At 51.5% G+C, this 25,175-nt stretch overlaps 1 protein-coding gene across 3 annotated transcripts in view; it reads right to left on the bottom strand.

Annotated features, from left to right (window-relative positions):
* Positions 1 to 756: 756 nt before the first annotated feature.
* The window catches only part of ACSF2 (acyl-CoA synthetase family member 2), an 82,292-nt gene continuing 57,873 nt past the window's right edge, over positions 757 to 25,175 (bottom strand). For 2 of the 3 annotated variants that reach the window (XM_075014249.1, XM_075014247.1), the window contains 6 exons: positions 9,447 to 9,554; positions 9,095 to 9,246; positions 7,653 to 7,794; positions 4,737 to 4,847; positions 1,074 to 1,142; positions 757 to 983 (listed from right to left, as the gene is read on the bottom strand). In XM_075014249.1, the coding sequence (XP_074870350.1) occupies positions 933 to 983; positions 1,074 to 1,142; positions 4,737 to 4,847; positions 7,653 to 7,794; positions 9,095 to 9,246; positions 9,447 to 9,554 (633 nt within the window). In that variant the 3' untranslated portion in view covers positions 757 to 932. Of the gene's footprint in view, positions 984 to 1,073; positions 1,143 to 4,736; positions 4,848 to 6,748; positions 6,896 to 7,652; positions 7,795 to 9,094; positions 9,247 to 9,446; positions 9,555 to 25,175 lie in introns of those variants that run through there. The other variant, XM_075014248.1, reaches the window with a different exon arrangement.

Below are 25,175 nucleotides of genomic sequence, written 5' to 3'. Positions count from 1 at the left end.
GTGGGACGGCTGCAGGGTCTGGAGAGGGGGTTCAGAGTGGGGCCAAGGGCATCTGGGAGGGAGGGGGCAGGAGTAGGGTGGGGTGCGGAGTGGAGGTGGGAGGGAGGGTGCAGGAGCAGTCGAGGGGCACAGGGTTTGGGTGACAGGGGTGCACTTAACCTGCTCACCCCCAGACACGCTTGGCTCTGTGCCCCCTCCCTCTGCTCCCAGGCACTGGCCTCTGCCACTCGGATTGGCCCTAATTCCAGCCAATCAGAGCAGCCATATGAAGCCCCTGGGCAGCACCGCCAAGATGGCAGCTGCTCCCCCCTCCCCAGAGCCCAGAGCCGCTTCTTGCCTCTCCCCCACCCCGGTAGAGCCCATGGGACGGCTCCAGCAGCAGCTTGCCTGAGCCGGTCCACAAGGCCACTTGGGGCTCTGCAACCCCAACCCTGGCGCAGGCTGGATGCTATGGAGGGGAAACCCTCGCCTTGGGGGCTGGATCCTGACAAGCCAGGGTCCAGCTGGGGGTTCCCTCTCCCCTGTCCTAGCACCACCCACCAGGGAGTCTGCAGCCCCATTAGTGACCTCAGACTGGCAGCCCCCCAGGGAGGTAGGGAAGCCTCATCTTGAGCCACACACACAAATGACAGAGACCTGCTGAGACCCTATCAAAGGAGTAGCACTCAGGAGTAAAATGCAGTCATCTGGACACCCACCCTCCAACCTCCCGCCCCGCTGGTCCGACTGTTGATGAAAAGAGCTCAGCTGGAAAAAGAAGGTTTCCTTTGGTTTAATGGCAAGCATTAGGTAGCCAGCTGCGTAATGGGTGGTAGGAGCAGGTTCGCAGGAATCAGCCCCCAGTTGCTCCTCTTGGCTGTGAGTGGATGGAGAGACACCGGACTGGCCATGGTGGGGCATTTGTGCTTCTCCTCTGCCCTCCGGCTTCGTGTTCAGAGCTGAAGGTGCTTTTCCATCTGCTCTCTCAACTTGTATTTTTGAATCTGGGGATGGAGCATGCAGGAGAGGGAGTCAGAGGAGAGACAGCCGGGGGAGCTCGTCCTCAGGACCCCGGCCCATGCGCTGTCCCTTACCTTTCCCGAGATGGTGAGCGGATACTTCTGCATGAACACGATGTACCGAGGGATCTTGAAGTGAGAGATCTGAAAAGAGAGAGTCAACGGCTGCAGCCTGCAAGAAGCAGCACCTGGGGGTCCTCTGTCCCCCAGGCTGCGAAGGGGAGAATCACAGCAGCCACTGCTCACATCAAGAACATATGTGGCCCGGTTGAGGCCCAACCCCCGGCTGGGGTAGAAGAACTTCCACGGAGCTGTGGTCAGAGCTGTCCTGTCCATAGGATGAACTGGGGCAGCTGCAGTGGCTGCCCCAACTGTCCTAGGGACGGGGGGTTACCTGGGGCCAATGGCTGGGTGGCAGAAGGAGCAGGAGTTGCCTTTGCTCCTCACCATGCCCCCCACCAGCCTGGTCCACCCTCGTGCGCTGTGCCAGGCTGACCTCCTGGCCCCCTGTGCCTCACTGCACAGCCACAGCCTGAGGCCGAGAGTCCCCCCATTTGCCGCCGCCTGCAAAGAAGCGAGACACAGCAGGCCAGGACTGGCGGTGGGAAGGGGAGGGGACACCTGCTGCTTCTACCGGGCTCAGCCCTTGGTCCCAACTAACCCCAGGGCCTTGTTGCCTGGGGCAAGGGGAGAGGTAGGATCTGGTGGAGCAAGAGGGGGTTGCCTCTGGCCCTGCCCTGCCCCATCAGGTCGGCCCTCAGCGCTTTTCAGGGGGTGCATTAACCCAGTGTTTCTCAAACCTTTGTTATGAATAAAAACAACTGGACTTTATCTCATGTTCACCTAATTTTTTTTGCAGCAACTAAGGGTCCTGTGGCACCTTATAGACTAACAGAAAAGTTTAGAGCATGAGCTTTCGTGAGTTAACTCACTTCTTCAGATGCTGGTCCTGGAAATCTGCAAGGCCAGGTATAAATAGGCCAGAGCAAGGCTGGGGATAACGAGGTTAGCTCAGTCAGGCAGGCTGAGTTGTATTGTCATCAGTAGATCTGGAGGTGTGAACTCCAAGAGAGGAGAAGCTGCTTTTGTATTTAGCCAGCCATTCACAGTCTTTGTTTAATCCTGAGCTGAGGGTATTGAATTTGCAGATGAATTGTAGCTCAGCAATTTCTCTTTGGAGTCTGTTCTTGAAATTTCTTTGCTGCAGGATAGCTACTTTTAAATCTGCTACTGTGTGTCCTGGGAGATTGAAGTGCTCTCCTACGGGTTTTTGTATATTGCCATTTCTGATGTCTGATTTGTGTGCGTTTATTCTTTTACGTAGAGACTGTCCAGTTTGTCCGATGTATATGGCAGAGGGGCATTGCTGGCACATGATGGCATAAATTACATTGGTAGATGTGCAGCTGAATGAGCCCACGATGGTGTGGCTGATCCGGTTAGGTCCCGTAATGATGTTGCTGGTGTGTATATGTGGGCAGAGCTGGCAACGAGGTTTGTTGCATGGATGGGTCCCTGAGATAGAGTGACTGTGGTGCGGTGTATAGTTGCTGGTTAGGATTTGCTTCAGGTTGGCAGGTTGTCTGTGGGCAAGGACTGGTCTGCCTCCCAAGGCCTGTGAAAGTGGGGGATCATTGTCCAGGATGGGTTGTAGATCCCTGATGATGCGCTGTAGAGGTTTTAGCTGAGGACTGTAGGTGATGGCTAGTGGTGTTCTGTTGGTTTCTCTCTTCGGCTTGTCCTGTAGTAAGAGGCTTCGTGGCACATGTCTGGCTCTGTTGATTTGTTTTCTCACTTCCTCAGGTGGGTATTGCAGTCTCAAGAATGCTTGGTGCAGATCCTGTAGGTGTTTGTCTCTGTCGGAGGGGTTGGAACAAATGCGGTTATATCTAAGTGCTTGGCTGTAAACGATGGATCGTGTGGTGTGTCTGGGATGGAAGCTGGAGGCATGAAGGTAGGCGTAGCGGTCAGTGGGTTTACGGTACAGGGTGGTACTGATGTGTTCATTGTGTATAAGCACGGTAGTGTCAAGGAAGTGGATCTCCTGTGTAGATTGGTCCAGGCTGAGCTTGATGTTGGGGTGGAAGTTGTTGAAGTCCTGGTGGTATTCCTCCAGAGTCTCCTTCCCATGGGTCCAGATGATGAAGATGTCGTCAATGTAGCGTAAATAGAGCCGGGGTGTTAGTGGATGAGAGTTGAGGAAGCGTTGTTCTAGGTCAGCCATGAAAATATTGGCATATTGAAGGGCCATGCGGGTACCCATAGCTGTGCCGCTGATTTGAAGGTATATATTGTCACCGAATAGGAGAGCACTTCAATCTCCCAGGACACACAGTAGCAGATTTAAAAGTAGCTATCCTGCAGCAAAGAAATTTCAAGAACAGACTCCAAAGAGAAATTGCTGAGCTACAATTCATCTGCAAATTCAATACCCTCAGCTCAGGATTAAACAAAGACTGTGAATGGCTGGCTAAATACAAAAGCAGCTTCCCCTCTCTTGAGCTACGTCTACACGTGAAGCCTACATCGAAGTAGCCTATTTCTATGTGGAGACATCGAAATAGGCTATTTCGATGAATAACATCTACACGTCCTCCAGGGCTGGCAACGTCGATGGCCAACATCGACGTTGCACAGCAGCACATCGAAATAGGCGCTGCGAGGGAACGTCTACACGCCAAAGTAGCACACATCGAAATAAGGGTGCCAGACACAGCTGCAGACAGGGTCACAGGGCGGACTCGACAGCAAGCCGCTCCCTTAAAGGGCCCCTCCCAGACACACTTGCACTAAACAGCACAAGATCCACAGAGCCGACAACTGGTTGCAGACCCTGTGCATGCAGCACGGACCCCCCAGCTGCAGCAGCAGCAGCCAGAAGCCCTGGGCTAAGGGCTGCTGCACACGGTGACCATAGATCCCCGCAGGGGCTGGAGAGAGAGCATCTCTCAACCCCTCAGCTGATGGCCGCCATGGAGGACCCCGCAATTTTGATGTTGCGGGACGCGCAACGAGTACACGTTCCCTACTTCGACGTTGAACGTCGAAGTAGGGCGCTATTCCCATCCCCTCATGGGGTTAGCGACTTCGACGTCTCGCCGCCTAACGTCGATTTCAACTTCGAAATAGCGCCCAACACGTGTAGCCGTGATGGGCGCTATTTCGAAGTTAGTGCCGCTACTTCAAAGTAGCGTGCACGTGTAGACATGGCTTTGGAGTTCACACCTCCAGATCTACTGATGACAATACAACTCAGCCTGCCTGACTGAGCTAACCTCGTTATCCCCAGCCTTGCTCTGGCCTTGCAGATTTCCAGGACCAGCATCTGAAGAAGTGAGTTAACTCACGAAAGCTCATGCTCTAAACTTTTCTGTTAGTCTATAAGGTGCCACAGGACCCTTCGTTGCTGCTACAGATCCAGACTAACACGGCTACCCCTCTGATACTAATTTTTTTTATTGATCCTTTTTGCACGATGGCAAACACGCTGGCAAATTCATCGCCGACTGGCAATTTCGCCCAACCAACCAGTAACGCTGAAGTTGTTTAAACAACTGGGATGCAATGGTAGAAAAAAAAATTGCATGTCTGAAAACTGTCGCTTTTGGGGTACTTGTACATTTTTCAAAGGGTTATTTATAAGAAAGGCTGAGAAACACCAACCAGGGATCAGGCCCTGGATATGCTGAAGAGCAAAGCAAATTGTCCACCGCCTGAGACTGACTGAGGAGCTCCTACCTTCCCTTTGCAGAAGGTTTTAACTTCCTCGGCCGTGCACTCCTGCCCGGCCTTCATGCGGATGCAGGCACAGATCTCTTCTCCCATCCGCTCGTCCTTCACGCCAACCACCTGATTGGGTGGGGAGGAGGAACACATCAGTCCCGAGAAGTGCTCTTCTCCCAAGGCCCCTTCCCTGCAGAGCACCGGAAGTGCCTCAGCCCTCCCTTTGGTTTCCTTGCCGAGGCGGTGGGCTCTAGTCATTGGAAAAGCGGACTAGCAGCAAGGCCTTCTGGGTTTTATTCCCAGGCCCTAGGCAAGCTTGTCTGTACCACCATTTCCCCCATTTAAAATGGGCTCCCTCCCTTGGAGGGACGGCTGTGAGGCTTCATTAGGGAGAGTGCTTTGAAATCCTCAGAGAAGAGGAGTTACTGAAGGGCAAAACTCTACACAATCTCCAGCAACCCCTCCGCGGCTCGGCACAGTCCTCCTCCCTGCTGAGCTGGGACGGGCAGAGGGCTCCACATAGGACCTGGATTTCCCCTAAGTAATTCCCCTGCAGTTTGGTTGCACAGCTTCCCTGCCTTCCCTCCCACCATCCCAAGCCAACTCCCTGAATTCCCAGACACTCAGCGACCCAGCCGAATCCCAAGGCAGCGACCCAAAGCCCTGGAGACAGGAGCCCTTCCAAACTGTCTGGAGGAAAGGCAGCACTAATTTAAGAACTGGATTACTTGTGGGTTAAGCAACAGCTGGAGGTATGGGAGAGGGTTTGACACAAGAACCGGAGGGCGTTTGCAGCAGATTGGGACCAGCTGGCCGGAGCCACCTCCTACTCACTGGCTAGACAAGGGAGACCTCCTTGCCCTTCCTGCTCCACAGTGACTCAGCACAGGAAGAGAATCTATGCTGTGTTCACAACGTGTGGTTGACAGTTACGTGCCCTGCTGTACGGCCTTCCCTCGGGGGATTTCACAGCACTCTCTGGTGGCCAGCAAGTTGGGAGCTTGAGGAAAGGAGGTCATTCTTCTACGGGGGAGGGGGGAGGGTGGTGCACGGGATTTTGCCAGAGTTTCTAATGAGTCTGTGGCAAAGGCAGGGACAGAACCCAAGACTGCTGCTCGCACGCTTGGATTTTAAGCCCTAAATCATCCCCTCACCATCCGCCCAAGCTCACCAGCGAGTGAACAGCTGAGCGGGGTGAAAGCAAACAGGCTCTGTGCAACTGCTGAGGATGACAGCCAGCCAGCTGGATGCGGTGGTGGGACCTGGGGCAATGTTCAGGAAGGGGGTAACTAGTGGCTTTCCCCAAGGGTCAGTCCTGGGACCAATCTTGTTCAACTTATTCATCAATGTTCTAGAGAAAGGGGTAAGCAGTGAGGTGGCAAAGTTGGCAGACGACACCAAACTGCTCAGGATAGTCAAAACCAAAGCAGACTGTGAAGAACGTCAAAAAGATCTCAGCAAACTGAGTGATTGGGCAGCAAAATGGCAAATGAAATTTAATGTGGGTAAATGTAAGGTAGTGCACATTGGGGAAAAATAACCCCAGTTGTACATACAATATGATGGGGGCAAATTTAGCTACAACAGATCAGGAAAGGGATCCTGGAATTATAGTGGATAGTTCTCTGAAAACATCCACGCAGTGTGCAGCGGCAGTCAGTAAAGCAAATAGGATGATAGCAATAATTAAAAAAGGGATAGAAAATAAGAGGAAGAATATCTTACTCCCCCTATATAAAACTATGCTACGCCCACATCTTGAGTACTGCATGCAGATGTGGTCTCCTCACCTCAAAAAAGATATATTGGCGTTAGAAAAGGTTCAGAAAAGGGCAACTGAAATGATTAAGGGTTTGAAACGGGTCCCATATGAGGAGAGGCTAGAGAGACTGGGACTTTTCAGTCTAGAAAAGAGGAGACTAAGGGGAGATATGATAGAGGTATATAAAATCATGAATGGTGTGGAGAATACAGAAGTGAATACAGAATACAGAAGTGAATACAGAAGTGAATACAGAAAAGTTATTTATTGTTCCCATAACATAAGAACTAGAGGACACCAAATGAAATTAATGGGTAGTAGGTTCAAAACTAATAAAAGAAAGTTTTTCTTCACACACCACACAGTCAACCTGTGGAGCTCCTTACCAGAGGACGCTGTGAAGGCCAGGACTCTAACAGAGTTTAAAAAAGAGCTTGATAAATATTTGGAGGTTAGGTCCATAGGTGGCTATTAGCAAGGGGTAAGGTATGGTGCCTTTTGTTGAAGGCGGGAGATGGATGGCAGGAGACAAATCGCTTGATCATTGTCTTCGGTTCACCTCCTCTGGGGCACCTGGCGTTGGCGACTGTCGGCAGACAGGATACTGGGCTAGATGGACCTTTGGTCTGACCCAGTATGGCTGTTCTTATGTTCTTATCCCTGTGCCACAGGTCTTGCTCCTTCCCTGATCTGCCCTCGCCCAGCCCTCCCCAACTAGTCTGGCCAGGGGTTACCTATGGACTGGAGTGGGAGGGTTACCTGGGCAGGCCATGGGTGGTGGGGGCAGCAGTGGGTTGTCTGCTTCCCTGCGCAGGCTCACCATGCGGTGTGAGCACCAGCCAGCTCTGCTCCACCCCGGCCTGCTGAGCCCCACTTCTCTGCAGGCAGTGTGGAGCAGAGGCCGGGTCCCGCTGCCTTGGAAAAGCTGGGTTACCAGGCCAGGAGGCCACAGGGGAGCAGAGCAGGCTGCCGCTAGTGCCACATGGTGAGTGCAGGGCTGCGGGGGCAAACTCACCCCTACCACCTGCTCCCTGCCCCCAGGGAACCTTCCCTGCTGTCCACAGGATAGCTGGGGCAGCCTGGGGTGGCTGCACCACCTCATCCTATGGCCAGGATGGCTCTGCCTGGCAGTTACCTTCCCCACCACTACGCCCATCTGTCCTACTCACCTGCACCTCCTCAATCTTCGGGTGGGTGTGTAGAAACTGCTCGATTTCTGCTGGGTAAATGTTCTCCCCTCCGCGGATAATCATGTCCTTGCAACGACCTATAATTTTGCAGTAGCCGCTCTCGTCCAGGACAGCAATGTCGCTGAAACAACACCAGAGTCAACTCCACAGCCTGGGGTCCAGAGTCCCCAGCTGGCTGGAGAACAGCTCACTCATCCCTACAGTGCATTGGCCTGCTCAGAGCCTAGCGTGCTTCGGGCTGGTCGGCAGGAGGTGAGAATTGCCATCACTCAGACTGAGAATACAACTTTGTACCTACAGTTTACAGCAGAACTCCTGGTGATTTAGAAGCTGATGGCTAAGGTTAATCTGTTCTGTGTTACAGGGCAAAACATTTGAACACAAAACAATTGGAGCTAATTGTTCCCACGGAGTGAATTCCAGTATTTTCAGCTCACTTCCTTCACAATTTTGTCAGTTTCTCAGGTTGTGCCACAGACATAATAAACATTTGTGTTCAGGCCACTTACTCAGGCTAAGGGTTTCCTGGTTGTCCAGGTTTTCTTCTCCCTGACCTGTGGAGATGTGGAGAGACCCTGCCTAGGCTGCTTCAAATGTTGGGTTTTGGACATTGGGTAATGCACGGGTGCATTCGTTTGCTATTGGAATGTTCCAAGTCTGGACACACATTGCAAAAAATGAGGGTTGCAAGCGTTCCCTGGGCAGCGTATTGAACACTGGCTTGGATCTGCAAGCTGTCGTTGTAAAAGCAGGGCAGGGATAGCAGTGGTGCTTCTAGGTCCTATTTGCAGACCGGGGGATGCCTCCCCACAGCCTCCCCCACTGTCTCCTCCACTGCCGTCACCAAGGGAGCACGACATGTCACTTCCAGGAGGTGGCCACTCTCTTCTGGGGTTGCCCATGGGGTGGAGGCGGGGGGCTGCTAATTACAGGGATGAAGAGAGGGGCCGGGGGTAAAACGTTTGCTCATCCCTTGCTCATCAGTGTTTCTGCAGCCCCAAAGGGAGACTCTCACCAGGATCAAAGGGCTCCCAACAGCTCTTCTTATCAGCAACCAGCACCAGAATTCAATCTAAACTGGAAGTGGTTCCATTCCTCCCCCTCTCTCTACTCCCCTGCACCCCCCGCATGTGCAGCTACAGCTGGGCATTTCATGGGGATGGCACACAGGCACATCTAGCGCAGGGTCCTGTCTCCCACAGCCGGTGCTACTAAACCCTGTGGGCTAGAATTCTGCCCAGGAATAAACTGGCCTGACTCTACGTGGATTTGGCCATGCGGCCAATAGAGCTGATTCCAGCCAGTTCCTGCTTCCCATTCGTAGGCTCATTCATTCCCATCCAATGCCATATGCCTGCCTCTTGCTTCCAGACAAGAGATCAAAGGGGGAAGCGTTGATTCTAGGTAGTTCCCAAACTCACCCAGTCTTGTACCAGTTGTCCTCCGTGATCACTTCCCTGGTTTTGGTGGAATCCTCCCAGTACCCCAGCATGACACAGTAGCCTCGAATGAGGAGCTCCCCGGGGCTGTTCAGAGGGACAATCTCCCCAGTTTGGGGGTCCTTAATCTTTGCCTGTAACACAAGAGAGCTGGGCTCGTCAGGCCAGGTGCAAGTCCTGTCCTGGCTGCAAGCACAGCATAGGGGGACAGGCCCTGGAGGGGCAATGGCTCGTGCTGACTGCAGCTCGAGGAGCAAGGAGGAAGACAGCAATGGACCGCTGCGGGGGATCGTAAAGCCAGGGCGGCAAGGCAGGTCGGGAAGTTAATGTTCACCTCTGTGTGGGGCAAGATGCATCCCACTGTCTCAGTTCTCTGGGAGATGTTGTCCTCTGGGAACCCCATGAAGGTGACAGGGCTGTTCTCTGTGGTCCCATAGCCGACCTGCAAACACAACGGTGGGATACACGTCAAGGACTCTGCTGGGAAACAGAAACAGCCAAGTGCCACGGCAGAAGTGGAAGAAACTAGCAGGGAGGACAGGCGGGGGACACTGGGGATGCAGGAGGTCTGCACATGAGGTCATCAGGCATCAGGCGCACGTAGGACAGCTCCAGATATTACGACCATCAAAGACACCACCAAAAGCTTCCCCCTTCCCCGCCAGCGACAGGAGGGTAAAGAAAATGAGACCAGTCCACCTGCCAAGGTCTTGCCTCTGCTCCACCTTGGGCAGCCTAGCAATATTCAAACCTCCCCATCTCCCAAGGCCTGCTGGCCTGAGTTACCCTCACAACTCACCTGCCCTTCAATGAGGATCTCAGATATGGCCTCTCACTCTCCGGGCTCACGTGGTCCTTCTCACCAAGCCCTGTTCTGTGCGCTCCCTGCTATCCTCCCAGTCTGATTCGAGACTCCCGGCCCCCAGCTCCTCTGTCTGGTTGTGCCCCCATGTGTGATACCCACCATGCAATCGGACACTTAGACACCAGCACCTGCAAAGACTGTGCCTTGGAAAAGTACAAGGCCACGCCCCAGCTGGTTCCCATCGCACTCTCAATCCGCCAGCGCAAAGCTTTCCTTCGATCCCTTCGTGCACGGGGCACGAGCATCACTGTTTCCTAATAAAGGGTCAAGAGGCAGCCTGGAACACTCAGGGCAGCTGTGTTTGCAGACAAAAAGCGTGACAGCTGGGCAGACCTTGCAGCGACCAGGGGCCTGGAATGCTATCCTTGCTGTGGCTCGGAGACACCTTGTCCTGCAAGGGGAACGCCATCTCAGCAGCAGGTACATGGGCAAGGGCAGAAGCTCCTGCCCCCAGGAACGAACTGTGACAGGTACTGCTGTGAAGCCTAGAACGACACTGAGCATTTCAGATCTTGGGAGCGGCTCCTGCATCTCCCATGATGGAGACCTGCTCAGATCAGAGCACCAAGACTTGATGACGAGCTTAGTATTGGAGCTTTACTGGCCATGTCAACATATTCCACTCCCGTTTTGTTTGGCATTGTCTTTCTCTAACGGCCAGTGGGCTACACCCAGCGATTGAAAAACCCACTGCAGTCTTGGTGAGCAGACCTGGCTCTGCCGGGGAGGCTCACGGAGAAGCCATCATGTCCCTAGGATCCTTTGCCTGGAAGGGAGTAATAGCGAATACAAATAATTCAGCTGATTGTAAACCCAGGTAGGGCTGCATGGGACCCAGCAGGCTGCAGCAACCTGATGAGATCAGAAGTGCTAAGTGTCATTTTAAAATGACAGCCCTCTGTCGCTTGTTTGTGCATTCTGAGTCTCCTTCTCAATGGGGAACCAAAACTACCTAAGAAGTAGTGAAGAAGTGGGTCTGTCCCACGAAAGCTCACCTAATAAACTATTTTGCTAGTCTTTAAAGTGCTACTTGACTGCTTTTTGTTTTGATAGTGTATAGACTAGCACGGCTCCCTCTCTGTTACTATTCAACATGCAAGGCACTACATTTAGCCGTTTGGAATGGAGATCCATCAACTACATGAAAAAACTCGCCCAGATCCAGACAGACATCATCTTTCTCTCCAAATGCAAGAAAATGGACATTATACCCAAGGGACTGGCAGTGAAAAACCCATTACAATCAACATACTACACTGACTACAGTGAACGTCTATGCAACACGCTTTCTAAGAAACTGAGGAACCACTTGATCAAAATCCTTTACAATAAACAAAAGATGATCAAAAATGAACTCTCTGAACTTGAAATTATCATCAACAAACAGGCATCCACACAAGACCCCACAGTACGAAATTTTACCAGTGCCAGACAAGATATTTATAAAACACACTTCCTCTTTCTACAAAAAAGAAAAGAGAATAAATTTTCTTCATTACCTCATTCCTCAGGATACTTCAACCACAATAACAGTAGCTCGACCAACAACATTGTTAACCTTTCAAACTACCAACTCAGCCCAGCAGAGGAGTCTCTCTTATCCTGGGGTCTTTCCTTCTGCCCTACTTCCCCCACGAACTTAATACAATTCTGTGGGGACCTTGAAGCCTTCTTTCGCCGCCTCCGTCTAAAGGAATTTTTCCAGCACACCTATGAACAACAGTCTGACTCTCTCGACCCCCCCTACCAACAACAAAAGAAGAAGAACTCTATGTGGACTCCCCCTGAGGGTCGTAGTGAAAGTCTGGACTTCTAGGTACAGTGCTTCCGCAACCGTGCTCAGTCTGACATTATACACAAACAATGCCAAATGAGACACAATCTCAACTATGCGGAACGCTATGCTGTCCAGAGTCTCAAAAATAACCAAGACATCATAATCAAACCAGCTGACAAAGGGGGTGCTGTTGTCATCATGAATAAGTCAGGCTATGAACAGGAGGCAGCCAGACAACTCTCCAACACCACATTTTACAGACCTCTCTCTGCTGATCCCACTTTTGAATTCCAAAGGAAATTACAACAACTACTGAAGGAACTCCCTGCTGCTACTCGGGACCTCATTAACTCAGACACACCATCTGAGCCGCAGCCTGGATTATTCTATTTACTTTCTGAAATCCACAAACCTGGAAACCCTGGACGCCCTATCATTTCAAGTATTGGCACCCTTACCACCGGACTATCCAGTTACGTGGACTCCCTCCTCAAACCCTATGCCACCAACGCTTCCAGCTATATCCGAGATACCACCGACTTCCTGAGGAAATTATAAAACATCGGAAAAGTTCCCGATAACGCCATCCTTGCCACAATGGATGCAGAGGCTCTGTACACTAATATTCCACATAGAGACGGATTACAAGCTATCAGGAATACCATCCTTGATGCCACCACAGCCAGTCTGGTGTCTGACCTCTGTAACTTTGTTCTCACACACAATCATTTACGTTTTGGGGACAATTTATACCTCCAGATCAGTGGAACTGCTATGGGCACCCGCATGGCCCCACAATATGCTAATATATTTATGGCTGACCTGGAACGATTCCTCAGCTCTCGTCCCCTATTACCACTCCTCTATTTAAGATACACTGATGACATCTTTATGATTTGGACCCATGGTACAGAGGCTCTAGAAGAATTCCACAGAGACTTTAACAATCTACCCCCCACCATCAACCTATGCCTCAATTACAACATGCAAGAGATACATTTCCTGGACACTACAGTACTAATCAAGGATGGCCTGATCAGTACCACACTGTACCGAAAACCTACTGATCGCTATACTTATCTACACTCTTCTAATTTCCATCCTGCACACATGACTAGATCCATTGTTTAGAGTCAAGCTCTTAGGTACAATAGCATTTGCTCTGATCCAACTGACAGAGACCTAAAACTACGAGAACTTTACCAAATATTCATAAACCTGAATTACCCACCAGAAGAAGTAAAAAAAACAAATCGACAGGGCCAGACGCATACCCAGAGACCAGCTACTCCAAGATCGGCCCAAAAAAGCCAAGAACAGAACACCACTGGTTATCACCTATAGCCCCCAACTCAGACCACTGCAACAAATTATTAAAGACCTACAACCTATTCTTAATCAGGATGCTACACTCCAGAAGGCCCTGGGTGACAGGCCTGTTCTCTCCTGCAGACAACCTCCCAACCTCATGAGGATCCTCACTAACAGCCACAGTCTATACCCCAGGAACACCAGTCCTGGAACCTTTCCCTGCAACAAAGCCCGCTGCCAGCTTTGTCCACATATCTTCTCTGGAAATACCATCACTGGACCTAACCAGGTTACTCACAGAATCACGGGCACTTTCTCATGCTCCTCTACTAACATCATATATGCCATCATGTGCCAACAATGCCCAGATGCTTTGTATATTGGACAGACTTCTAACTCCCTTAGACAAAGGGTCAACGGGCACAAAACAGACATCAAAACACTCCAGATCCACAAATCAGTTAGTCAACATTTTAATGGAATGGGCCATTCTGTCAATGACCTCAAGGTATGTGTGTTACTGAAGAGACATTATCGCTCCTTTTTAGAAAGAGAAGTGGACCAACTGACATTTATATTCAAATTCGGAACATTAACACGTGGTTTAAATCATGATGGGAACTTTCTGAGTCACTATAGGGGCTCGTCTGCATACTTGGCTCAATCTAATTCTTGATCTTCCCCCCCAACCCTCCACTCTCTGATTTGCTCACCTTGATTATCTTTTTGTGATTTGTCCTCCTTGCTTACTGTTTTTGGTTCTCTGTGTCTTAAATATTGAGTCTGTTCTGGTCTGGCTATGGTCTGAAGAAGTGGGCCTGTCCCACGAAAACTCACCTAATAAACTATTTTGCTCGTCTTTAAAGTGCTACTTGACTGCTTTTTGTTTTGATAGTGTATAGACTAGCACGGCTTCCTCTCTGTTACAAAACTACCTCAGTAGAACTGTGCTGCGTTTTGTTTTAAACACAGTTTACAGACATTTCCAACTAACACTGCATAAGTATTGGCCCATGAGAATCAGGCAACACCAAGTTTGTTGGGGGGGTGGGGGGGAAAGAGTTGCTCCAGTCTGACCTTTGAGAGGCAGAGTGGTCCAGGGCAGGGAACTGGGAGGCAGGATGCCTAGGTTTTTCTACCAGATGGCAACACTGGACACACCAATGCACCACTCTGTGCCTCAGTTTTTCCATCTGTACAATGGGGATAAAAACACTCACTCCCTTTTACCCACCAAAGAGGCTGATCGGTTGCAAGTACAGCTGGATTCACCATTGCTTTACTCAAAATGGAGTTTCCTGGGATAGGAGTAGAGTGGAGAACCACAGCCCTACAGCACGAGGGGGTCCTCAGCAGATTTGCAGTGGGATTTACCCACAAAAGCTCATTACCTAATAAATAAATGTGTTAGTTTTTAAGGTGCTACAGGACTGCTTGTTATTTGTGAAGCACCAGACTAACACAGCTACCTCTCCGAGTGCTCTGGAATTGCAACCTGTTACTCTATTGTACAAGGGCAAGCAAAGGGACCTGCACACGCTGGGGCTGCACACGACAGTTGGACACCAGCGAAGCTCCAAAGCCATGCTTGTTTCAGCTCCCTTAGCACCACAGGGAGAAACCACCATCCTGGCCCCAGAGAGAAGGGAGGAACGGGCCAGGAAAACAGAAGTGATTTCCAGGCGTCGAAGAGGGTGGAACAAACAACAGAAAGTCCAACAACAAACCAAAGGAAGTTCTGAGGGCTCTTGCACCAGCTCCTCCAGTCCAGCCCTTGCGCCCAAGAGGATGGATTTCATTATCTGAAACCAAGGCCAGATGTTTTGTATAGCTCTGATGATTTCAACTGAAGTCGATTCCAGACCCTCCCTTGGCAGCTTGCCCCAAAGTGTCCTTAACTCTTCACCATTCTTGTCTCATTCCAACATTCACTGGGAAGATGGGACCTTGCTCTGCTGGCCTCGCCACTGGGCATCGCCAAGGGCTCTGGCATTGCCCCTCTGACCCGAATGTTATGGGACGGACCTGGATTTAATTTTACTGCCCCACAACTACTTCTGGATACGTACCAACTTGCCTTATGCTGGGACGTCGTCAGCTGGCAGAGTGACAGTATCATCTCCATGCTATAACATCAGGCAGCCAACATGTTTGCCTTGTAGGCCAATTCTCCAATGGTGCCCACTCTCTGGGAGGTCCCACCCACCAAGAAAGTCACATGACCATCCCAGTCTGAACCGGCTTAAAGAATCCCCCAATTAGCCTATGCAATGTCCTCGTTGCGGCAGACCGGCTTTGCCCCAGAGGAGCCATTTGAAAACCAATAACCAAATCAGCCCGGCAGACTCAACCCAGGCGACTGCTGCTTTCCTGCATTGCTGAAAATCAGCTGCCTGCTATTTTCCTGTCAGGATAAACGGCTCCCAGTGGTTTGGAGTTCAAGCTGTTTCTTTTCTTTCTGGGCCAATTAGCATTCCTGAGGCGCCTACGTATTTCCCCAGCCTGGCTAGAGTCTCAGAAACTGCCCACTGGCCAGCAAAGAGGCATGTGACAGTTACTTAGTATTTTATCACCACCTTGAAAAATGCCTTTGCTGTGCAACTCACCCATTGCCCTGACGGGGGAGAAGGCACCCGGGGGCAGTACAATGCACAGCGAGACTGAGGGGCACAGTCAGGAAGACCGAGAGAAACCCCTTGGCTTGGAGGTATCTGACGGCTCCGAGCTGCTGGCATCCCATGAAGAAGCAAAACGGAGGGAAAACGGCAATCTCCTGCCCCGATGAAGTCAAGGCAGCATTCCCATGGACTTCCACGGGGTAGGACTTCACCTGCTGCAGGCATCGCTTAATTAGTCCAGGGCTTTGATGATATTATGGTCTATGACCCTCCTGAATGCACTCAGCCCCTGTGGCTGCAAGAACAGAGCAACAGGTGTGGCCACCCGCTCTTTCGACCTGCTTCTCCTTCCTTCTGCGCAACGCAGTTAGGAGGGCAAAGGAGACTTGGTCAAGGGCACTCGGCTAGGTCCATGCTCTCAAAAACTATAGCCCCACTCCTGGTGGGTTACCTCCAGGAATGGAAAAGGGAGGGCTCTTGACCATGAAAGGATGGAGAGGGGCTGAGGACTGTGGAAAGGGGACAAGGGGGGCCTCAGGGTGAGGTGAGGGAGAGCAGCAGAGGAGAAGATGCTTTGCTCAGAAGTGAGAGACCCCTTCCCAAAGCCTCGGAGGTCCAGGCTGCTTGGGGTAACCGCCCACAGGATGACTTGAACCTGGCCCCTCTCGCACTCAATGCAGGTGACTTGGCAGTTTGTGCTAAAAGGCAGCTGGCTGTTAGCTTGAGCTGTACAGCCTGATGCATTAAGCTCCAGGACTCCCAGGTTCAAGTCCACCCTAGGCTAGCAGGGAGAGGTGTGGTGGGGGGAGAGAGAGGTGGAGAAGGATGAGGGAGTGAGAGATGGGTGGGGGCCCCTGTGGGTGAGGCAGGGGGAGAAGGAGCTGTGGAGAAGAGGAGGTGGCAGAGGGAAGACAGTAGCAGGAAGCTGAGGAGACAGCGCTGATGAAGCGGGGGTGGGATGGATGCTGCCTTGTTGGCAGCCACCTAGAGTTGGATGGCCACTCCGTGTGGAGCAGGGAGCTCTCTTAGGGCCAGCAGGTGCATAGACTTCAAGTCTTAGGTGCCACAGCGTAGTCTGAGGCCCTGCAGAGAGCACACCCAATGCAGGCCCCAGGCACTGCAAGGGGGGACACCCAACACAAGTCCCAGGAATTGCAGCCTCACGCAAGCTTTGACTCCTAGCTGGTGCCCAGACAAGCCCCCTGCTGGATCTGGAACTGATGCTCAGTCACCACTAAGGGGGAGGTTCTTCCCCCAGCTGGCAGGGGCTGCACAGGGAACTCTGGCTGATGAAACCAGGACTGCTCCCAGGCAGCACGCACCAGTGCTCCTGCTATGCAGCAAGCCCAGCAGGCTCCCTGCCTTGCCTGCTCTCCTGGCCATTGCAGACCCTGAGTCTTGAAGATCTGATGAGGCAAGCCTGGCCTGGATCCAGATTGCAGGCTCTTGTGGGGGGAGAGGGGGCAGGAAGCTGCTTTGGGCTCTGCTGCTATTCCTGCAGCCAGGGGAAGAGCTCAGAGCCACTTCATGCCTGTCCCCAGCAGAGCCCATGGCCTGGCTCCAAACCCTCTAGCCTGCCACAAATCCCTCTGACACCAGAGTAATCCTACTGGTGTCAAAGTTCCTCCCTGATTTACACTAGCACAAGTACAGAATCAGTGCCAGATTTGCACAGGGCATGATGAGCACTTTGAGTGTGGGTGTTTCGAGTGCATCAGTTCTCCACCAAATGGCCCGCTAACAACAATAAAATCTGGAGGTGAGCAGGGAGGGACTGTCTCCTGGATCTAAACCAAGCCCCCAGAACAGCCCTGCCCTGAGACACCAGGGGAACACCCAGCGTCTATAGCTGCACTGTGTTGAAAAACTCTGTCCTTATTCGCTCAGCCTGCCAAGGCCTCTGCAGCAGAGCAGAGGAGAGTGACATGTTTGTAACTGACCAGGCACTGGATTTGCACTCTTTGCAGAGCAGCAAATGCTTGCAGAACTGTTAATCCATTAAGTAAGCTGGGAGCGCAGGATAATTGCGCCTCTTCTGAGCTGTCCCAGCAGCACCGGTCCTGGAGGATCTTGGAGGGCCAGGGCTGGGCAGCGGCGCAGTACACTCTGGCAGACCTGCCCCAGCAAAAGGGGCGTAACACTGGACCCATTGTCACCCTCACACCGCATGCCACCCAGGAGAACTCATGCTCCCCAAGAAGGTAACAGAGAGGGAGCCATGCTAGTCTATACACTATCAAAACAAAAAGCAGTCAAGTAGGCTGTGAACTTCTGTGGCTCACTGCCCATTGGCTGCCTGGTCCTTACCCATCCCAGGCTGTGAAATTTAATGAGTAAATACCAGCTCCTGCCCACCTGGCAGCAAGAACCTCATATACAAACAGCTGGGAGCCCCTAAGTCCCTCTCAGCAGCTGGGCGCGGGGAGGATGCCAGCCTGCTCCCAGGCTCCTGCAGGAATCTGCTTTCTGAAGCAGGAGAGTTGAAAACATTCGCAGAAAAAATTTTCCTTTTATTATGCTCATACGGGCATTGCAGTGAAACAGGAGAGCACACTCCATTCCCCTGGCAGTGCGGTCCAGGCCCTGCCCCGGAGCAGGTGTGTCCCATTTCAGGTCTGCTGAGCTAAATAGCCTGGGGATGAAATAAACCCCACCACCCAACTCCTTGCAGTTGCATTACTCCTTGGCCCAGGGGCTGGCAACCTGTGGCTCCGGAGCCGCGTGGGGCTCTTTAAGGACTTCTTTGTGACTCCTGATGCTATAATTGCAAAGTAAAAAACAAAACACAACAAAGAGGCCCCCCACCCTCCTGATATTTTTGACAAATGGTGAATGTCTAAAAGCCCAGCAATGCGCAACTCATATCTGACCAGCAAACGATAGGAGCTCTCGAAAAGCTGGCGCAGCCTCCCGAGAGCGAGACGGTTCAGGAGTGAAAGTCAGGACGACACTGGTACAAACACACACGTGTAAAGTGTGAGGAGACGGAATAAGGAAAAAGCTTGTGAACGTCCTGCAGCGAACGTGGATCGCATTGTGTGCGCTGCTCTTAAAACAGGTTTTACAAAAAGCAGTGCTCTTTTTGTGCCAGTACTGAGTACCGGCACCTTGACAACTCCAGATGTGGGCGTGGCTAGGGGAGGGCCGGGGAACTGGGGGAGTACAGACACCTCTATTTTCTTTTTTTTTTAAACAAAAATGGCATTAACAAAAAGTTCGATGTTATTTATTAAGGACCACCTTTGTACTGACATGCATTGCGGCTCTTGTATTACTGAGTTTTTTCCTGAATTGGAAAAAACGGCCCTTCTTGCTGTTTTGAAGGCCGACCCGCGGCCTGGCCTCTTGCTATCAGGGCCCATTGTACCAGGTGCTGTACACGTACGGAGGAGAGGCGCTCTCTGCCCTGAAGTGTGCTTAATCTGAACAGACCAGACAGACGCTGCACTGCAAAGTGAAGCAGCTGGTCTCAGCTCAGCAGTGGAGACACAGCGGCTGGGACCTGAACTCAGGGAATGCTTGAGTTCAAGCCTCAGGAGCTGAGTTAGACACCGAGCAGCTGGGTTTTCACTTCTATTTTAACTTGAGTTAAGAGCACACCTTGGTTTGCAATGCAGGCACAGCCAAGAAAGGCAGGACTAGCTCCCGGGTACAGATGGGGACCTGGGACACAAGGGGAATGAGCACCGTGCCTGAGGTTGCACAGGGAGTCTGTGGCAGAGCCAAGAACTGAATCTGATTCTCCTGAGTCCCACTCCAGTGCCTGAACCCCCAAGCCCATAATTATATATTTCCACGTATGCATCCAGCCCTTGCTCTGGGCACCTCTGATGAGCTATTAAAAAACACAAGGCACATAACTAGCCACGAATCCAACAAGCCATCCCCATCCCCTCCCAGGCATTCCCCTGAACACTGTCACCACACCCCCCCCCACCCATGGGACTTGCCATGGTAGAGTTGAGCCAAAACACACAGGTGCAGCAACAGGCCACCCCTCCACACACACATACACACACACACACACTGCCCTGCACAGATATGAGAACAACGCACACACAGACACACTGCCTTGCACAGATATGAGAGCAGCGCACACACATACACACTGCCCTGCACAGATATGAGAACGCACACACAGACACACTGCCTTGCACAGATATGAGAGCAGCGCACACACACATACACACTGCCCTGCACAGATATGAGAGCAGCAGGTGGATGAGTTGAGCGCTGGCCAGCCCCATCCCCTGCTGACCCCTGACCTGGCCAGACATGAGAGGAGGAGGAGGAGAAGGAGGGAGAGTCAAGCGCTGGCCAGGCTGGGGACATGTGCTGTTGTTCCAGCAGTGGCAGGGTGGGGTCACTCGAGTGTCTGGAGCCACAGAGAAGTCAGTGCCTGGAGCTGCAAATGCCTCCTTCAAGAGCTGCACGTTGCCGACTCCTGAACTAGCTGTTCTGTGGCCAGACAGCTATTCAACTGATGCCACAAACCCTGTGTATCTGTGGCTGTGTTTCCTGTAAGCTGAGTGCTTGGACAGCTACCCAGGAGGGATGCAGGTACTGCCTAGTCAATTACCAGAGTGCCTGCAGCCACTTGCATCCGGCAGCATGTGTTTTTCTAGTGGTGGTGCACATCTGCCCGTCTTGGTGCACATAACAACATTTATTCCGCCCCGGATGGAAAAAACAAGAGGGAACCCTGGCTGTGGCCTAATAAGAATTCAAAGGCAGGACATCAGAACTGAAAAGCAAATGCATTGAGCACTCTGCTATCTAGCTTAAAGCAGTGCTGTAGACATGCTGGTCCCAGGATATTACAGAGACAAGATGGGTGAGGAAACAGAAGTTGGCCCAGTAAAAGATATTACACCCCACCTTCTCCACCTAGTTTAAAATCTCTTTGCAATTCCTCATCAGGACTTCGGTGCAACTAAAGAAGAGGCCAGAAATTCTCCATTTTGCGACCGTGCCCGCCCAGTGCGTGCTGGGCGCACCATTATGCTGTGAGAGTGCCCCTACAGCCTGGGAATGATGAGTAAAACAATTCCAAAAACATCTTCTTTCTCTGCCTTCCTGTGACCAGATTGCGCCATTCGCAGACTTAGCTCAAGTTAATCTGGAGAATAACTTCCATAAAGAATACCTGAGCTGTATCTTCTGTGCAAACAGCTCATGGACCGCACTTACAATGCAGGCTATGCAGTTTGGTATATCTCTGTTCCTTGGCTGGATAGATCTAGCTCTGAGTGAGGTTTGCTGAGTTCATACTCACTGTTATACCCTTCAGCAACCTCTTTCCTCTGCTTCTCCACAACGGTAACAAACCGTTTGGTGTCTAAGGACATTCTTGTCAGCAGGGCTCAGACTGGGAATAAAGATGGTGGTGTTCTTCCAAACACCGCCCACAAAATAAGCTCATCCCATACATAGAAGCTGAGGACTGCCAAGAGGTTAAAAGCAGAGAGTTTTGGGGTTTCTGCTTTAGAGATGGGGTGAGAGGTTTTATCCATGTGCAGCCCATGATTTTCCCACTTAACTCCAGGGCTGCTGTTTTTCTGAGCTCTTTTCTTTTCCTTGCACCATGTGTGATGATGCAAACCTTGCCCCCATGCTTCTCTGTAACCCCCACCTGCTTGAGCGAGTGGCTTTGGTAGACCACTCAGGCTTGTTTCTTAGAAACGTTCTGGCCCCGTTGAGTGAACTCTGTGGCCTCCGGGGGCTTACGGAGAGTGACTTCCCCTCATGGTTGAGCATCTCTCCTGGGCTCTGCAAGGCTCCTGGGGCCTGGCTGCTCCCTAGCAGGGAAGAAAATAAAGGGAGGCTGCCCCCCAGATGACTCTGCCTGAACCTAAAGGAGTCATGGTTAAATTGTGCTGGTGTCGCCTTTTCTCCCCTTTCTTACACCAGTGATAAAATAGTTAACAGCAGCACTTAAAAGACCCTCACTGGACCTCTGAGTTCACCCCTCCCTGAGATGAATGGAGCTGCTCACAACTTCTTGTTCCAGGCTCCCTGCAGACACATCCCTAATGTTTTCGAGGGTCTCATGGCAGCCACAAGGGCTCGGCTGCAGACGTCTGCAGATGAAAGCTGAGGGTTTATGGAACGAGACGGCAGGCGCAGAGAGGTGCCAGCTGGGCGGATGGATGCGGCCTGGCTGCTTTTGAGCTTTTCCTGCCAGTGAGCTTGACTGTTCGTTAGGCGAGTCATCAAAAGTGAACGCAGAAGGGGCAATCTCAGCGCGCTTGCTTAACAGTTCAAAGGGTTGGTCATGCTTATTTCACTGTTCTCCCCCAGCTCTCCTCTTGAGATTTGGTCCCCGCTCTCCTGTCGCAGTTCTTGGGTTTCAGGAGCTCCCGGTAAACAGGACACAGCCTCACTTTGATCCTGCCCCATCACAAACCCCAGCTGAAATCGTGCACCTGTGGTGTAAATCTGACCCAGCCCCATTTCTCCACGCTGGTGGGAAGGAACAGGAAGACATTTCAAAATTTGCCAGGCAGAGGACCAGTGTTCCCTGTAAGCTGAGCGCTTGGAGATTTGGGTGCTGCCCAGCTGATTAGCAGAGCGCCCACAGCCAGCAGCCTGTGTTTCTACCAGCGGTGCACATCCGCACATGCCTTGGTGCACATAACAAAACTTATCCTGCCCAAGGATGGAAAAAGTTAGGGGGAACCCTACAAAGGACCCCATGTGCCAATAGGCACCTTTGACTGTCCCCAGAGGAAGGCCAGTGGGTGGCCAGAGAGCAGTGTCTGTTGCCATTAAGCAAGGAATCAGTTAACTGGGAAAGTGAGAATGCCCCGGCTGGGAAGCTGGAGCAAAAAGGGCGTATATGCTCCTTGGGCAAAGAACGCTCCTCTCGGGTTCACCAGCTGGAGTCGGACCAGGCCTGCAGCTGCTGTCAGGTAGCAGCAGTTGCCAGACCAGCATTTTTCCATCTCCCTCTGGCTAAGAGGTTGCAGCTGTTTTGTGGATGTTCACCCTGCTACCATCATCTGGGCCTGTCACTGCACAATTAGACTCATACAGTGCCTGGAGCTGCACCTTCGTGCCTTTCAGAAGAGGACACAAGCAAGGAGCGTAGCCCAGGGTGCTCTTCATGCACAGGGTCGCTGCTTGGGAGCGTGCTCAGATCCTGCCTCAATGAGCATCAATCTCTGTTCCACAGCCAATCTCTGTTCCAGGCAGGTATGGAGCAGCTCAGGTACCTCTCCCCGCCCCCCGCCCCAGTTTCAAAATGGGGATTCTCAAATGTTTTTGATTCACATCTGAAAAGAATCAGACGGGTAGCTGTGTTAGTCTGCATCCGCAAAAACAACAGCAAGTCCTATACTGAAGCATAAGCTTTCGTGGGCAAAGAGAAATTTGTTCATGGACCACCACCTCCGCTTGCCTTTGTGAAAAGATAACACCTCTTTGGCAGTCATCAGTTGCTTTCTTGAAAAACAATATTAGGAATGTGTTTAATTGTCTTTGTGACTTAGTAATTGGAAATAAAGGAGAGATGGGTAAATGCTGTACCGGGGTGCAGTAAAGAAGTTAGAGACAAGGAGAAAATTAGTAACATGTTTCAAAGAGAGACATTTTATAAGAAAACAGAAATGAAAGATCAGGAGTTGTTTTTTCTATACAAATGCAAAGAGCACCCGCTGTAAATAAAGATTACTATACTGCATGCTCCTAAATTGACGCCCTTTGGATTCCCAATTAATTGATGGTACTCATTGCCACTAGATAGGACTGAACTTGGAGCTTGCTAGGACTCAGAAAAGGGTTAAATATTGACATGGATTGCATTGCAAATGGTTGTGTGTGCACTGTTCTTAAAAAAGGGGTTACAAAACGCACAGCTTGACGTTACTTATTAAGGACTGTCTTGTATTCATGTGCATTGCGGCTCTTGAAGTATTGATTTAGTAATCGAATTTGAAAAAATGGCTTTTCTCGCTGGTTTGCTTGCAGACCCCTGGACTAGTTCTAAAACCCAGAGATCCTCTGTTGTTGCATTTCAGCAGGCAAGCCAGTGAGAACAACTGTGCACTGAGGCCGGAGAAGAGGACCCGAGCTTTGGATGGAAGCATGCTGCATGTCAGGACTGAGGGGTCTGCAGAGGTTCGCGCCAGATCGTCTATATTACAGCTCCATTCAGCCAATGTCCACTGTCTCTAAGGCTCAAGAGCACCAAAGTTCAGTCCCCAAAATAAAAAGTAAAGTAACAGCCCTGTGAAAATGCACATCTGTGAGGCAGAGGCGTGGATGCTGTCAGCCAGTTTGCATAACGCCTTCTGAAGTATGCTCGGGAGGGATGGCTAATTCCACAACTCAACAATGGAAAAACCCAGAGATGCCAGTGAATAAGCCAGTCTCTGTGTCCTAAGCCAGCCCTTGGACTTCCTCCCTTTCTTGAGACTGTCTCGCCTCCATAAACACTCTGTCGGGGCTTTGTAGCCAGCCTCCGAGGTGGAAGCCTCAACAAGCTCCCAGTTATGTGCTCAGCTCTCAGTTGCTTGCTACAGCCAGGAACTGGCTAGAAACCAGCTCAAAATGTTCCATTTACCACCTCCACAGCACAGCTTCGGTGCTGCTCTCTCCCTCTCACCCAGAAAGGGAGAGAGAGGTCCAGGGATACGACCTTCTGCCCCTAATTCTCTTCTGAGGGGTCAGTAAGAGGCACCTTCTGGAGTTCTAGCCTTTGTAACTTCAGAACCTGACCAAAGCAGCCAGCCCGGAGCACACTTCCAGCTCTGGCTGTGGTGCCATTGCCTTGATGTGACGTGAGCCCCTTCATCAAAGTCGCAGCCATCCTGTCCTTCCCTCTCCCCCACCTCTGTCGCAGAAGTGCCAGGTGCTGCCTCAGTACCACACCGCATCTTAACCATTCCTCCCAGGTGACCCTGGGATGCCATTCGGGCAACACTTCTCCTTAACAGGACATCAGCCAGCCTCTGCCACACCACCTCATGGAGGCCTCATCCACAGCCCCATCACCAAACATCAGGGTGCGGTAACGTCCCAGCTACTGTCCCCCACTGCTCACCCTGACAGAGACCCCTAGCCCCGGTCTTTCCTCATTACCATATCACCAAGGGGGTAGCGCCCCTTCAGTCACAGGTGCGCCAGACTGTGACTAGTTCAGCAGGAGCCAGGCTCCTCCCCACCTTGTCCTCTTCTGGCCATGACAGATCCTGAACATCCTCCTCCATTATTAGCATCACACTAGCACCCACAGTAACCTGGGGGCTGCCCACACACCGAATGTGCCTCAAATAGCTCGCTTATCCGCCCTTTTCTTACACCAGGGATAAAAGAGTTAACGGCGCTGGCACTGAAACGATCCACGCTGGACCTCTCAGTTAACTCCTCACTGAGTGGACGGAGCAGGTTTCAACAAAAATTGCAGTCGAAATAAGTGAGATGGACAGAAAAAGGAGGCCAGGGTTTGACCCTACATAGCAACAGGGGAAGGCACCTCCCTGCCCTTAAAAT

Source organism: Carettochelys insculpta, chromosome 20, assembly GCF_033958435.1.
Source record: "Carettochelys insculpta isolate YL-2023 chromosome 20, ASM3395843v1, whole genome shotgun sequence".
Classification (NCBI taxonomy): domain Eukaryota; kingdom Metazoa; phylum Chordata; order Testudines; family Carettochelyidae; genus Carettochelys; species Carettochelys insculpta.
This window is presented reverse-complemented; position numbering and strand designations above follow the sequence as displayed.